The sequence below is a fragment of the Penaeus japonicus genome, unplaced genomic scaffold, assembly GCF_977035675.1.
Source record: "Penaeus japonicus unplaced genomic scaffold, GWHDUDI00000001_assembly GWHDUDI00000039, whole genome shotgun sequence".
NCBI classification, from domain to species: domain Eukaryota; kingdom Metazoa; phylum Arthropoda; class Malacostraca; order Decapoda; family Penaeidae; genus Penaeus; species Penaeus japonicus.
Genome location: NW_028234441.1, coordinates 11,297,493 through 11,309,992, shown reverse-complemented (window position 1 = coordinate 11,309,992; position 12,500 = coordinate 11,297,493). Strand labels below are relative to the sequence as shown.

Sequence of the window (12,500 nt, the reverse complement as noted above, 5' to 3'; positions counted from 1 at the left end):
GGCTGGCACTTAACTCATCAGGTGGGAGCAGAGATTGTGCCTGAATGGACTACTATATGCACTGGTCTTCTAAATCATCTATATGATATTTAGCAACTATGTTTTCACAATCTTGTATATTCAAGCATTAAGAATTATTTTTACACAATATTGATATTTAAACATTTTTTACCTTTGAGAAATGTTATCCATTTCTTTACCTCCCTGGTGCAGCTAGAGAATCAATCACACATGATGGAAGCATGCAAAAAAAACATGTATTTACCTTATGCTGCTTGATATGCAGTTGCAGTCAGTATTAGTATTATTGTTGTTTTCTCAATTCTGTGCCAGTCAGCCTCTCCCTACAGCTTCAGGCACATTAGAAAGACTGCCATATCACTTCCAATGAATTTTATATACTTTCAAATTGAAAAGCATGCTAATGAAATATGAAAACATCCTCAGCAGTGCATGCAGTGACTAAAAGATAGAGTGTTTTCTTCTCACATAAAAATTTATATTTATAACACTTACATACACAACCTCCTTTGTGCCGTCCTCAGAGTGGTAAACCCAATGTTTGAGGGGAACCGGCAGCAAGACGCCCATGAGCTGCTGCACTGCCTCCTGGACCAGCTGTGCCACCTGCCTCAGGATCTGCGTCAGGGCAAACCCAACGGTGTGCTAGGGCCAGAGGCGTCCAAGATGGAGCAGGAGGAGGAGACGGGATTCCCAGAGCCCAAGAGATTGCGCCGCAGGTCGGAAAGAATTCAGGCAATAGAGGAGGACTCCAGCAAGGTGAGAGGAGGCAGAGGAGGTCTAGTGCCTTGTCTTTTGGTGTAGTACTATTGTGAATGTTTTTCATTTTTTTTAAGTATTCTGTATCACTATCCATACCCTTGTGTTATTTTTGTAATCTAGAAATATGAAGTTCCTCCTTTATTTCAAGCTTTATTAACATGAATTAATGATGATATCCTTTTATTGAACATTATCAACAGAGTGGGGAAAAACAATGGAAACGACCCCCATAGAAACATTCAGTCTTATTTGAAACAGTTATGTTCTTCCTCTCCGCAGGCTGTCGATGTCGTGGGCTCAAAATTTGTAGGCCGAATGTGCCTTGAGACGTGTTGTTCCGAGTGTGAACAGGTGACAGGGCGTGAAGAGAACTTCCTTGAGGTCTGTGTTCCTGTCAAGACCAAGGCTGACTTTGATGGTGAGTCTTAACAGAGTGCTTTTACTTTGGGATATAATGATGCTCTTTTCAAGTAAGTGTCATCTTTGGGTTTGTTTTGCATATGTTTGCTCAGTCTGTTCTCATTGTCCTCTTTACTAGAAAAAGGCATGTACAAATATGTGTTTTCTTGTTTTGTTTTGGCTTGTTTTTCCCATCACTCATAGGTACAGTTTTTTACTATGCCATAAGCTACACGTAAAAACTGTAGGATTCTATGTATTATATAAATTTTCTGACACAGAGGATGAGAACGTGAGCGAACCCCAGGTGTTTATGTCAGCCCTGTGTGAGGAGGAATGCCTACGCGACAATAACAAGTACTGGTGCGACCACTGTTTCCACCATAACGAGGCACGACGCTCAGTCCACTACTCCCAGCTGCCACACCACCTTGTGATCCACGTCAAGCGCTTTAGTTCCTACCACAGGTGGGGAGAGCTAGGGGAATGCAAGCAAGAAGATGCACAACTTGCCCACAGACTCTGCTATTTTTAGTGCATGCAATGATCAAGAAATCTTCTGAATTAATTATTTCTTTTATATGAAAAGGGAGGGTTCATAGAATTCTTAGAAAATTTTGTCTTTTAAAGAGCAAGAATAAAGAAGATAATGAAGATGTGCTTTGATATGTATGGCTTCAGTTTTCTTGTGTACCCTGCAAGAGATTTTAGTGTTTAGTTTTAAATTTTTGAAAATAAATTTCAAAAATTCATGTGGTTGGAGACACTTTGTAATGCAGGTGGTTATTTCATCTACTAGTCCTAGAGTCCTAGAAAAGAACTTTAGTTAAGAGCTACGAACTATCATATAGGTAAAGTACATGTAGATGAAGTGATATTTTTCTGTAAGGAAAAAGATACTTTTTAAAACAACAGGAGAAAGCATTTTCATTAAAATGTTCAACTGCTAACTGGAACAAGAAGCTATTCATATAAAAAATGTTAGTTACATACCAGAGTTAGTCATGATAAAGAGTTCTTTACATAATGAGAAGGGCAAAAAAAAATTTGATAATAGAAAAGCACAAAGATAAAGTTAGAAACATTGCTAGAGGACAAGGAGGTGCCTGGACTGCTTCCATAACCAGTTCCTCTCTCACTACAGGAACATGTTTACCGCCAAGTGCAGTGAGGCCATGCCAGCACCCCTAGAGCTGTCCTGCTTCTGTCGGGGTTGCCTCACGGAGCAGATCAAGAAGCAGGCCCTTATGGAGCTGGCCAGAGACGACAAAGGCTCCAAGCCCAGTTCCAGCAGCAAGCTTAGTTCAGGCCACCTGCCATACCACTTGACGGCAGTGGTCTGCCATCTAGGCGCCACCCTCTCCTCAGGTCAGAACTGTGGGCTCAAAAGACTCTCTGACAGTCTCATCTAATGTCATTTATTTTTTTGTGAAGAGTTCTAGTTTGTGATGTATGTATACCTTGAATTGTTTTCAGTAAGGTCATACTGCATTGAGAATGAGAAGGGCATGTTTGAAATATAAAACATTTTGTCTTCTTCCACCAGGACACTACCTGTCTTTTGTGCGTCTGAGTGCACTAGACTCATCAAGATGTCCAGAGCAGCAGGTTGTACCGCCTTCTCAACCAGTTTTTTCACAGCCAGTAAGCAGCACCAAAGTTGAATGTCAGTGGATCAAGTGTTGTGGTCTGCAGCTCGACCACATACGTCCTCTGTCAGGACTGAATGGCCACATGGGTATGTTGAGGACATAAGTCTTGCCTCCCAAGGCAGTTGACATTTGGAAATAAGGAGTGTTTGAATGTTTTTTTTCTTTTTTGTCATCATTTTAGTTTAAATGTCAGATTAATCCCAGATTTCTTAGGTTTAATGTATGAAGAAGTAAGAGAAAAAGACTGTAGGACATTGCCATGGCATTTGATTTGTTCATTGGTTTTATTGACCATTCCAGACATGGAGGAGGATGGCAAAGGCAGTGAGAGAGAGAGTCTATGGCTTGAGTGTGATGACGAGAAGATCAAGCTTGTAAGTGCAGCAGAAGTGAGCGACATGATGAGGACCACCATCATCACCCCATACTTGCTCTTCTACTCGCGTCTCTGATCCTGTGACAGGCGCTAGGTTGCATCGCATCTGGGGTCTCATCTCAAAGTCTCAAGCTCTTCCTCCTGGGATGCCCAAGTGCACTTGGGTGATGCGTAATTATGTGTCTCTTAGGGGATTCTAGTGTGTAACAGTAAGAGATATGGTCACAAAGATGATGCAGTATAAAATTGTGAAAAAAGACTGCCAATATTTCCCATGTCTTTCTGAAGCTCAACCTCAGAGGTGAGGATAGTGCCTGCATTCCTCAAGCGAAGGAATGAAAAAGAAAGTGATAGACAGCCACCAAGCACCCACTCACTACCTCCAACATCAGGTTCTGCTCATAGGAAGACCTAAACAACGCTATTCTCTCAAGGGTACCGGTGCCTACGCCAAACTTTCACAGTGATAGAGATTGTCCGAGCTAGTGGGAGGGCAGGGCAAGCCTCCAAAGGAAAGGCAGCATACACACTTGTCAATAAGTGAGAGTAGAAGTCGGAAGAGCGTCGCAGGCGGAATACACTGCGCTTGGACAAGGGCAGGACTCGTTCAGGTTTTGGTTCTTCTTTTCGGTAGACTTCTCTTTTTATTTATTGGAACAAATGGAATGGAGATTCCTGTTTTTCTTTATCTTCTTTTTCTTCTTTATTTATCCAGTAGTGAAACCAGTGAATGGAAACATTTTGGGAAAAAAGAGGAAGTTCTTCCTACTTGTCACAAGGAAATGTGTGGGAAATAAATGCCTGTTTGGAAATTACAGGAACAAAGTGTGCAAGTGGCACAGTTCTAGTTGTGAGGAAAAGGAGAATATTTGCTTTTCAGTTTCTCAAAAATAAGAAACGTCATGACTTCATATCAGTGGGATGTAGTCATCCTTTCTTTCAGTTTATGGTTACAAGGGGCCTATATAGAGAGAAAATATTAAAATCACATTTCTTAAAAAATATACATATAAAAAAATACTACAAAAAAAAAAAAATATATATATATATGTAGCACAGCCAGAAAATAGATCACTTTAGCCCAAACAAACTTTGTGTTTCCAACACAGAGTCCCTGTACTTGTTGGGGTGGGAGAAGGGGCAGGCTAGATACTGGAAGTGCAAGTCAAGCAATGCTTAGCACAAAGATTACCCTGTTGTTTACGGTAGTGTTCTCTTGTAAATACAAAGTTTCTTAATATATTTTTATATTAGATTTTTTGTCATACTGAAATAAACTAGTGATCACTGGTCATGATTACTAGGTGGCTTTTCACAAAGAACAAACTTTTTTTTTTTTAAGAGAAGGGAGGAAGACCTACAAATATTGTTATGAAATGGTTGGAATACTTCCACATCATGCCATGGGCATATTTGTGGTTTGAAAACTACATTCACAGACAAGCTTTAATGTAGAGTATTGTATACCACATGGACAGTATTGTAGCGTTCCCTATCCCATTGTGGAGAACTTCAGGCATTTCTTTTAACAGCGAGTTTTGGCAGCCATGCTGCTGCTAGGATGACTTCACCTTTTTATACCAATGGAAAACTTATTCCAATGTTGTACCCCAGTGACATGAATTTCAACGTGATGCATAAATGTATTGAAATGCACTTTTATCTGTTGTGCTGTTTCTAAAATTGTTACATCAGGTGTATTGCATCTTATCATTGTTATATCACATTAGTGCACCCTTGACACTTGTTTCTATTGCCCTGAAAGTCACATCATTTAAACAGGGGATCTATCCTGTTAACCATAAATGGGTACCAAGCTGCAATTGCAGTATTTTTTCATACGTCACATCTCTGGTCTCTAATTCGTCCAGCCCTAAGAAAAGAAAATGCTATGTTTGCAGAGACCCTGCTTTTTTCTATGGCATAAAAAGGTTTTCCTGTAAAGGAACTGCAGGGCCTTTGTCTCATGGACGCTGTAACTAAATGGTTATTGGCAGTAGCAAGAGACAAGGTTCAAAGCAACTTACATTCCGAACAACTTGCTGGTACCATAGGATCAATCTCTGAAACACGTCCTGAATGAAACACAGACTCCTCTTTCAATGTGATTATGCAACTTTTTTTATGGATCATTATAAAGCTTTGCCTAAGATAATCAGTTACAGTTTTGATACAGTACTAGAAATAGATGGACGTTTGGCTTGATCATGGGGGGATGCTCTTCATGTGAATTAATTAATTACTATTGTTGCATTGTATGAGTAGCATGATTCATGGGGAAAAGCTTGTTCATCCAGGATGGATAGAATTCACTGAAAGGAAACAAAATTTCAGAACCTGTTGCAATGTACATTGAAAGTTCATTTACCTGCTCCCTAAAGACTGAACACAGTATGACAACACTATATGAGCACTCAAGGAATGAGTTTTCCAGGTCTCTTCCCTATTACAAAAATGCAGAGGAAAAAGTTTTGACAATCTTGAAAGTAAAATTCAGAAGGTTCTTTTCACATCATTATTGGCCCATCAGTTGTCTCATTTATTGGAAACTGTAAATTGTGGTGTGAAATATTTGAATTGATCATTCATTGAAATGCAGTAGCTGTGGGCTTTGCATGCCCCATTCCATGGGAGGTTCAGCAAGTTATAAACCATGGCTCATGAGATCATTCTTTCTCTTGTCATTCATTTGCAGTTGCATAAGGAGATTGGAGAAAAAAATAGAAATTTTATTTCTAAGATGACAAGGGATTCAGATTTTCATTTGTTTATTTTTTTGTTTTTGTGTTTTTGTTTTTCACATATTTATGTTGCAATGATGAAGGCACAGATCTGGTGTATATCTGTTGCAGTAACTGCAACTAGGCTCCAGAATTACTGTTGTATATGTGTTGTAATGTAGAGTTGATAAAAGGAAAGTCACATTTAACATGGTATTACTATAGAGCCTGTGATTCAGAGAAAGAGTAGCCTCAGGGAGCTGGTTATATATAATGTAAGTGATTTTAAAAAAATAAAAAATAAAAAAAAGGAAAAATAAAAAAAAACTCAATTCATACAAGAATGTGAATATTCTTTCAGGCTACTTTGAGCATCAAAATTTTGCCACCAGTAATCTGTGGGAAATCATTGTCTTCCAGGTTTGGGTTACTGTAGTTTAAGTCCATCTTATTTTTGCACCGGCCATGTTCTTATCACTAGTTGAATTTGAGCCAGTGCAAGGTATGTAATTAGCTTCATATTTATGGACAGATTGTAGTTTGAGGACCTTGTAATACTGTTAAGTTCATCATTGGGATCTTCTGCTATAATGGTATTTATTTAGCATATGTGCACTCTTCATAGACATCTGCTTACATGTTCAACATTATTTTATTGTAGGAATTGTGGAGATATTGTACATAGATTTAAACAAAAAATCGTAAAAAGATACTGGCTGTAGACCAACTGGTTTTGAAACAGAAGTTGCAGTAGACCAACAGTTTTTGAAAAAAGTTAACTTTACCTCAAATGCCAGTTTGTAACTTAATTATTATCCAACAGCATTGGATGGCTACTGTCTTGCACAACACAGTACTGATCATGACATTATCTGTTACAGCTCCTATTTGCCAAACAGTACTCCAAAGCCAAAGCTTCACACTGATTACTAAGCTGAAGTGGTTGGTTGTGCTTTGCAGCTGGTCTCTCTATTGCTGTTGGAACATGCCTTCTTTTATTACATACCAATTTCCAGTTTCCCATTTGTGTGTATCCCTGCATTCCACACCTGCCATGCAGCAATCGTCTCATCACATTATCCAATTCATGTTTGTAAATGTTTGTTATCCGTCCTGAAGTGATTATTATTATTACTAATGTTGTTATTATTATTATTATCATTATGATTATTATCATCATTATTATTATCTAAATGTGTATGAGTCATAATTTCCACCAAACTTAATTCACCGGTCTTCAGTGTGTTACAATTCATTTTGCTTTTAAGTGAAACATTTCACTTCTGAAAAATTGTATATCAAGTAAATGTTTATACTTCCAATTTGTGTGAACTTTTCATTCCTTTTTTCTTTCTTTGTTGTCTTAGTTGTTCTTTGGAAGACTATGAAACTATCTTTATTCCTCATACCCTTGTTGTTTGATGCTAGATCAAGGCTGAATTATGTACAATGTTGATAAGCAGTTTCAAGCCAGAACCGGATAACAATTAATTAAATGAAAACCCACAGTAATGTAAATAGCAGATATATTTAGGTGAATATGGCATTTACAGGTAGGCTCTCCAAATCAGTTGCAAAACTAAAGGTTGGTTGTGTTACTGAGCTATTCTAATCCTACTTCGGTAAACTAAGTGTATATGTATCTTTTTTGTTTTATCTTTATGTACCACTGAACAAAAATTACTAAATGACCTTTTAATTTGATGAAACAAGTCAAGAAGCAGATGACCAAGGCAGAGTAGGAACATATTTGCTACATGCTTCTCTCACACCTGTCTCTTGATTGTGATAGAGTACCTGCATATTTGCTCATTGTAGTTCTTTGAAAAAACGTACCTGACCCAAATGCACCTGAGGACCATCTTTTTTTTTATTTAATTATTTACTTTAGTTACTATTTCACTGAGGATTCTTTCTCTTCTCTTTATCTCCATCCTCTCTTGTACATAGTATAATAAAATGTCAACCTGGGGAAAATTTTTGTTTACTTTCAAGCATACATGTCACACGCCTTCCAAGATCTTTTGTTTGTTAGGGGTCAGTTCATATCATCCTGTATTGTGTTATTTGTACAAAGATTACAAATAGAAGTGCCTTGCAATAAATCCAATTCATTTAATTTTATTTGGCTGGTTGTCCTCTTTTCTTCCAGTTTTTTCTTTTTTTTTCTTGTTGATACTAGACAATCATGCAACCAGAATATTTCCAACTCATTTTAAATATAAAAAAATCTATAAATATACTGATACATATTCAGTGTACAACTTCAGCCTCCATTTTACCTGTACAATGTATACCACAAAACCCATAGAGAGACTGAGTAAAACTGTTAGATTTAGGAAAGAATAAAAAAATAAAACAAAACACCTTAAACATCAAATAATTTATTCTATCCCGTAAGCCAACAGAAAATGGTATCCTAGAACAAAAAAAAAAAATGTTGGTACTATAGCATTAAGGTTTACATAAAAACTCTACAGTATTTACAGCAATGATGCTCCTTCTCTCACGACCTGCGTTATAAATTCTTGACTTGATACAATGGAGCCATCTGCATAGAGTACCATGTGAAGTTGCTGCAAGAACATATCCTATATATATATATAGTGGATATCATATTAGTGCTTTCACATTTAGCAACATCAGGATGGTACAGTGTCAAAAACTGCCCTTTTTTTAATCTTCGGCAAACACCATTATGTACACAAGATCAAACACAATCTCACTCGGTAACACTTCACTTTTTTTTCATCATTACAAGTTTAAAATACCTGTAAACAGAGAGCTGAGGGGGTGATATACCAGTAAACCACATAAAATCCCTCGCACAACGAAATGAAACATAGACCCCCACTGAATATGTACCTACAGAAAATAAGAGGCTAAATACATCACAAACCTAACATAAAGCAGCCCCCATGCCCTTGGATGGTGGCAGAACTGGGTAAAAAGTCCATGAGCAGGAAATGTGAAACATTCCTGTACACAGCTCTCATGGGTGAGCCCACGTGTAGCAGGAGGCACTAAACTGTCCTCAGGTATGGAAGAGGGTTAATATTTTGTCCATAGGTAGCAAATTCTTCCTACAACACAACCAAGAGGTTACACTTCTACATGTAAAATCTGCAATTGAAAGAAAATTTTTGCCCCTATATCCTGGCAATGCGAACTTCTCCCTAACTGATGTGATTATGAGAACCTTAAATAGTGCCCAGAGAATGGCACTGGACGTGCCACTACAGAAGATACTAAAGCCAAGAAAAAATACATGGATGAAGGAAAAAAATGCATTGTATCTCAAGAAAGGTACAAAATTGGTATACTAACTTCTTCCATACAGAAGGTGTCCTACAGATATTTTTCAAATTATCATTTTGATATTTATAGACGGCTTGTAATAGCATTACATGATATATATATGTCATGCAAGCATTCTAATATATAATATATACTGAAGTGATTGCTTGCCACAGCCCCAAAAGGTATTGGTATATGGAGTGCTTAGTGTTGTCACTCATGACACACCAACATACACTACAAAAATGAATCCGTCATTTTAACCTTTAATACTTATGTATTAAAAAAAGGTAAACAGAAGGAATTATAATGGTATTTTTACACCTATTCAACAGTGTTAATGACCAACAAATCAGTTATTATGTTTATCAAAAAAGGGGTAATGATAAAGGAGAACCTAATTTTGCTTATCTGAAAGACTAAGTGGGTTAAACCAGTAGTTACATGTTGACAGTGCCAATAATTACTTAAAAACCCCCCAAACATTTACTTAGTGCAGTGAGAACAATTCTTTAACTTGCAAAAAAATGCTTGTAATTTGAACATATTTCCCTGAAACAGTGGACAATGTACTGCCTATATAGACATTTTTGAGAAGTGTAAAACTTGCTATTTGCTGCAACTTTGTTGCAATACAAGTGGATTACTGTAGATGTAATATCTCTACGGTACCTGATAAGTCAGTCAAGTTACCCTCAATTAATGGTAACTGTTTTCATTCAATAAATACTATTTTCATAAAAAGCTCATACATAATGACAAAAATGTAGCAAGAAACAAAGATTAATTTAATTACATTTTATTTGTTAAATTCCGGGACAATTCAACAATTAGGGTTGAGAAGTAAAACTGTCTGTAGACAATCAGGCTATACATTTTTTTTTTAATTTTCCATTTAGATGGGTAACTCAAACAATATATATAGACAATCATTTTCCTTGCTTTGTTTTCGTTTGCTTCTACCTAACATGCCCTGGAGAATACAGAGCATTCTATAAATGCTAGACGCCAGGCCACCTCCTTCAGCAGATCACAGAAAGAGCATATGAAGTGGTAGAAGGTCAGGTCGTGATCCGTGGCACAGGATAGCTAAAATATCACACTGCATTGTCAGGGTACAGCTTGTAAAGGGAGAGCAACACCCAGTCAATGCACACCTTTTTTTAGAGATCCCTCTGCACAGAAAAGTATTAAAAAAAGAAAGAAAAAAAAAAAAAGGCAATATTAGTTTAAAATAAGGACACCGATGACAGGAAAATGTGTGGAATCCTGCATCGATCTGCTGTGACTGACAGACGACAGATCAATCTTGGTCCAATGCCCTAAAATCCTACAGAGAGTTGGATCTCTAACTTTTTATCCCCTAGTGAAGACATGAAAGACTCAAAGAAAGGGGTGGGGGGGGGGGGCAAAACAAAATGGAGAATTGTGAAAAGGAAATTTTAAAAAAATGCTCAGACATTAAGCAGCAAGGAGAAGCCACTTGGCTACAATAGAATGTACAAATCTCAAAGCTTGACACTGGAACATTTTTTTATGTATTTTCTTTTTTTATCTTTTCTTTTGAAGAGTAAGCAAACACCCGGGTGCGTCCTTGGGTCGCAGTGAGTATCCGTATCTTGGACTTAGTATAGACGAGAATCGCATTCTTGTTAACTCACTTTCCAGTTCACAACACAAAGACAGATAATATTTTTAAGTATTTCCTAATGCTTGACATTTGCTGGTTTGATCACATGTGAATCACTTTCTAGAATGTATATTATGATATGGCGACTATGAACTTATCCTAAAGTCAAGTATTATAATAATAATAATCAATAATTAAGAATTAATAATAATAACAATAATTATGATAACATTATTATTCATATCAATAATAACATTAACAATAATAATAATGCTCACAATAATAACAGCATTATTAATAATGATAATGATGATAATAAAAATATCAATATCAATAAGAATAAGAATAAAGATGATAATAATGATAATAATAATAATAATAATAATAATAATAATAATAATAATAATAATAATAAAAACAACAATAAATAAAAACAACAACAATAATCAGAAATATAGGCAATCATCACAACAATGTTTATAGTCAATAATGATGACCATGATGATAAGTACTTCTATAATCCTAGTACTTCTTAAATACCATCACATCACTTCATTATCATTATAGCTATCATTGGACGATGAAAATGTACAAAAAAGTCTTAACTGAGATGGATGGCTCTAATACTTGTGTGATAAAAATACAATCTAAACTGGGAGGGTATGTAGAAGCAGTCTGGCTGGGCTGTGACGTGTTGAGCCCACACTTACAGAAGGGCTAAATGAGCAGGGATGACATGCAATACGAGTGATCCAGTCAGCAAAATGCAAGCCTTAGCATGAGTGTATCGCGAGGCTCAGATTACGGTTATCATTTTCTCTTTGAGAGCTACGGCAGGTTGGGCTGTGCACAGCAGATATTTGCGCTGTGCTCAGCAATGTGTCAATTCCTCTTGCTATGCTGCGGCCTCCAGTTTTACGCAAGATAGCTGTAGGTGTCCTTCTGGCCGTCTATTCTCTCCAAGTACTCCTTCTCAATCAGGATGTCAATGCAACGCTGCAAGATATTTGGCATTATGGTAGTGATATAGCATTTTTCACAGAAAGGACCTTACACCAAAACATAATTCCAAGCATCCTTATGAGCATTTCCATGATAAAGACAACTAAGTCCTTCACTGGGAAGAGCCTCACCTTTATAGTTGGGACTCGAGGCTTGAACCTCGGAGTCAGCTGATTAAGGACTTCCATAAGAAGCTGCTGATGTTTGCACACCTTCCTCATCTTCATGATGCGCACAATGGCAGCCTGGATGAGGAGCTTGCGGTCCTCCTCGATGTGTTTGTGGGTTAGCTCTTGCTCAATCTGTGGAGGGAGGAACGTGCTGTTTTAGGAGGAAGGGAAGGGAAGTAGGAGAGGAGAGGGATACGGACTTCAGAGAAGAGGAGACAAGATATGGGTGGAAGTAAAACCAGGGTAGTAGAAAAATGGGAAAAGTAAGAAAAGGAGGGGGGGATGAGGATGAGGTAGAGGAAGAGGAGGAGGAAGAGGAAGAGGAGGAGGAAGAGGAAGAGGAGAAGGAAGAGGAGAAGGAAGAAGAGGAGAAGGAAGAGGAGGAGAAGGAAGAAGAAGAGGAGGAGGAGGAGGAGGAGGAGGAGGAGGAGGAGGAGGAGGAGGAGGAGGAGGAGGAGGAGGAGGAGGAGG

At 37.6% G+C, this 12,500-nt stretch overlaps 2 protein-coding genes across 3 annotated transcripts in view; one reads left to right on the top strand and one right to left on the bottom strand.

Moving 5' to 3' along the window:
- LOC122265101 (uncharacterized) overlaps nt 1-7,907 on the top strand; it is a 15,872-nt gene extending 7,965 nt beyond the window's left edge. Inside the window, exons 5-10 of one of the 2 annotated variants that reach the window (XM_043034230.2) lie at nt 546-780; nt 1,063-1,201; nt 1,464-1,650; nt 2,327-2,550; nt 2,729-2,920; nt 3,135-7,907. In XM_043034230.2, the coding sequence (XP_042890164.1) occupies nt 546-780; nt 1,063-1,201; nt 1,464-1,650; nt 2,327-2,550; nt 2,729-2,920; nt 3,135-3,286 (1,129 nt within the window). In that variant the 3' untranslated portion in view covers nt 3,287-7,907. Of the gene's footprint in view, nt 1-545; nt 781-1,041; nt 1,202-1,463; nt 1,651-2,326; nt 2,551-2,728; nt 2,921-3,134 lie in introns of both variants that reach the window. The other variant, XM_043034229.2, reaches the window with a different exon arrangement.
- A 391-nt stretch (nt 7,908-8,298) lies between these two features.
- The window catches only part of Cul1 (cullin 1), a 25,150-nt gene continuing 20,948 nt past the window's right edge, over nt 8,299-12,500 (bottom strand). The window contains exons 17-18 of the mRNA XM_043034228.2: nt 11,991-12,161; nt 8,299-11,853 (exon numbers count right to left, since the gene is read on the bottom strand). Of these exons, the coding sequence (XP_042890162.1) occupies nt 11,773-11,853; nt 11,991-12,161 (252 nt within the window). The 3' untranslated portion in view covers nt 8,299-11,772. The remainder of the gene's footprint in view (nt 11,854-11,990; nt 12,162-12,500) is intronic.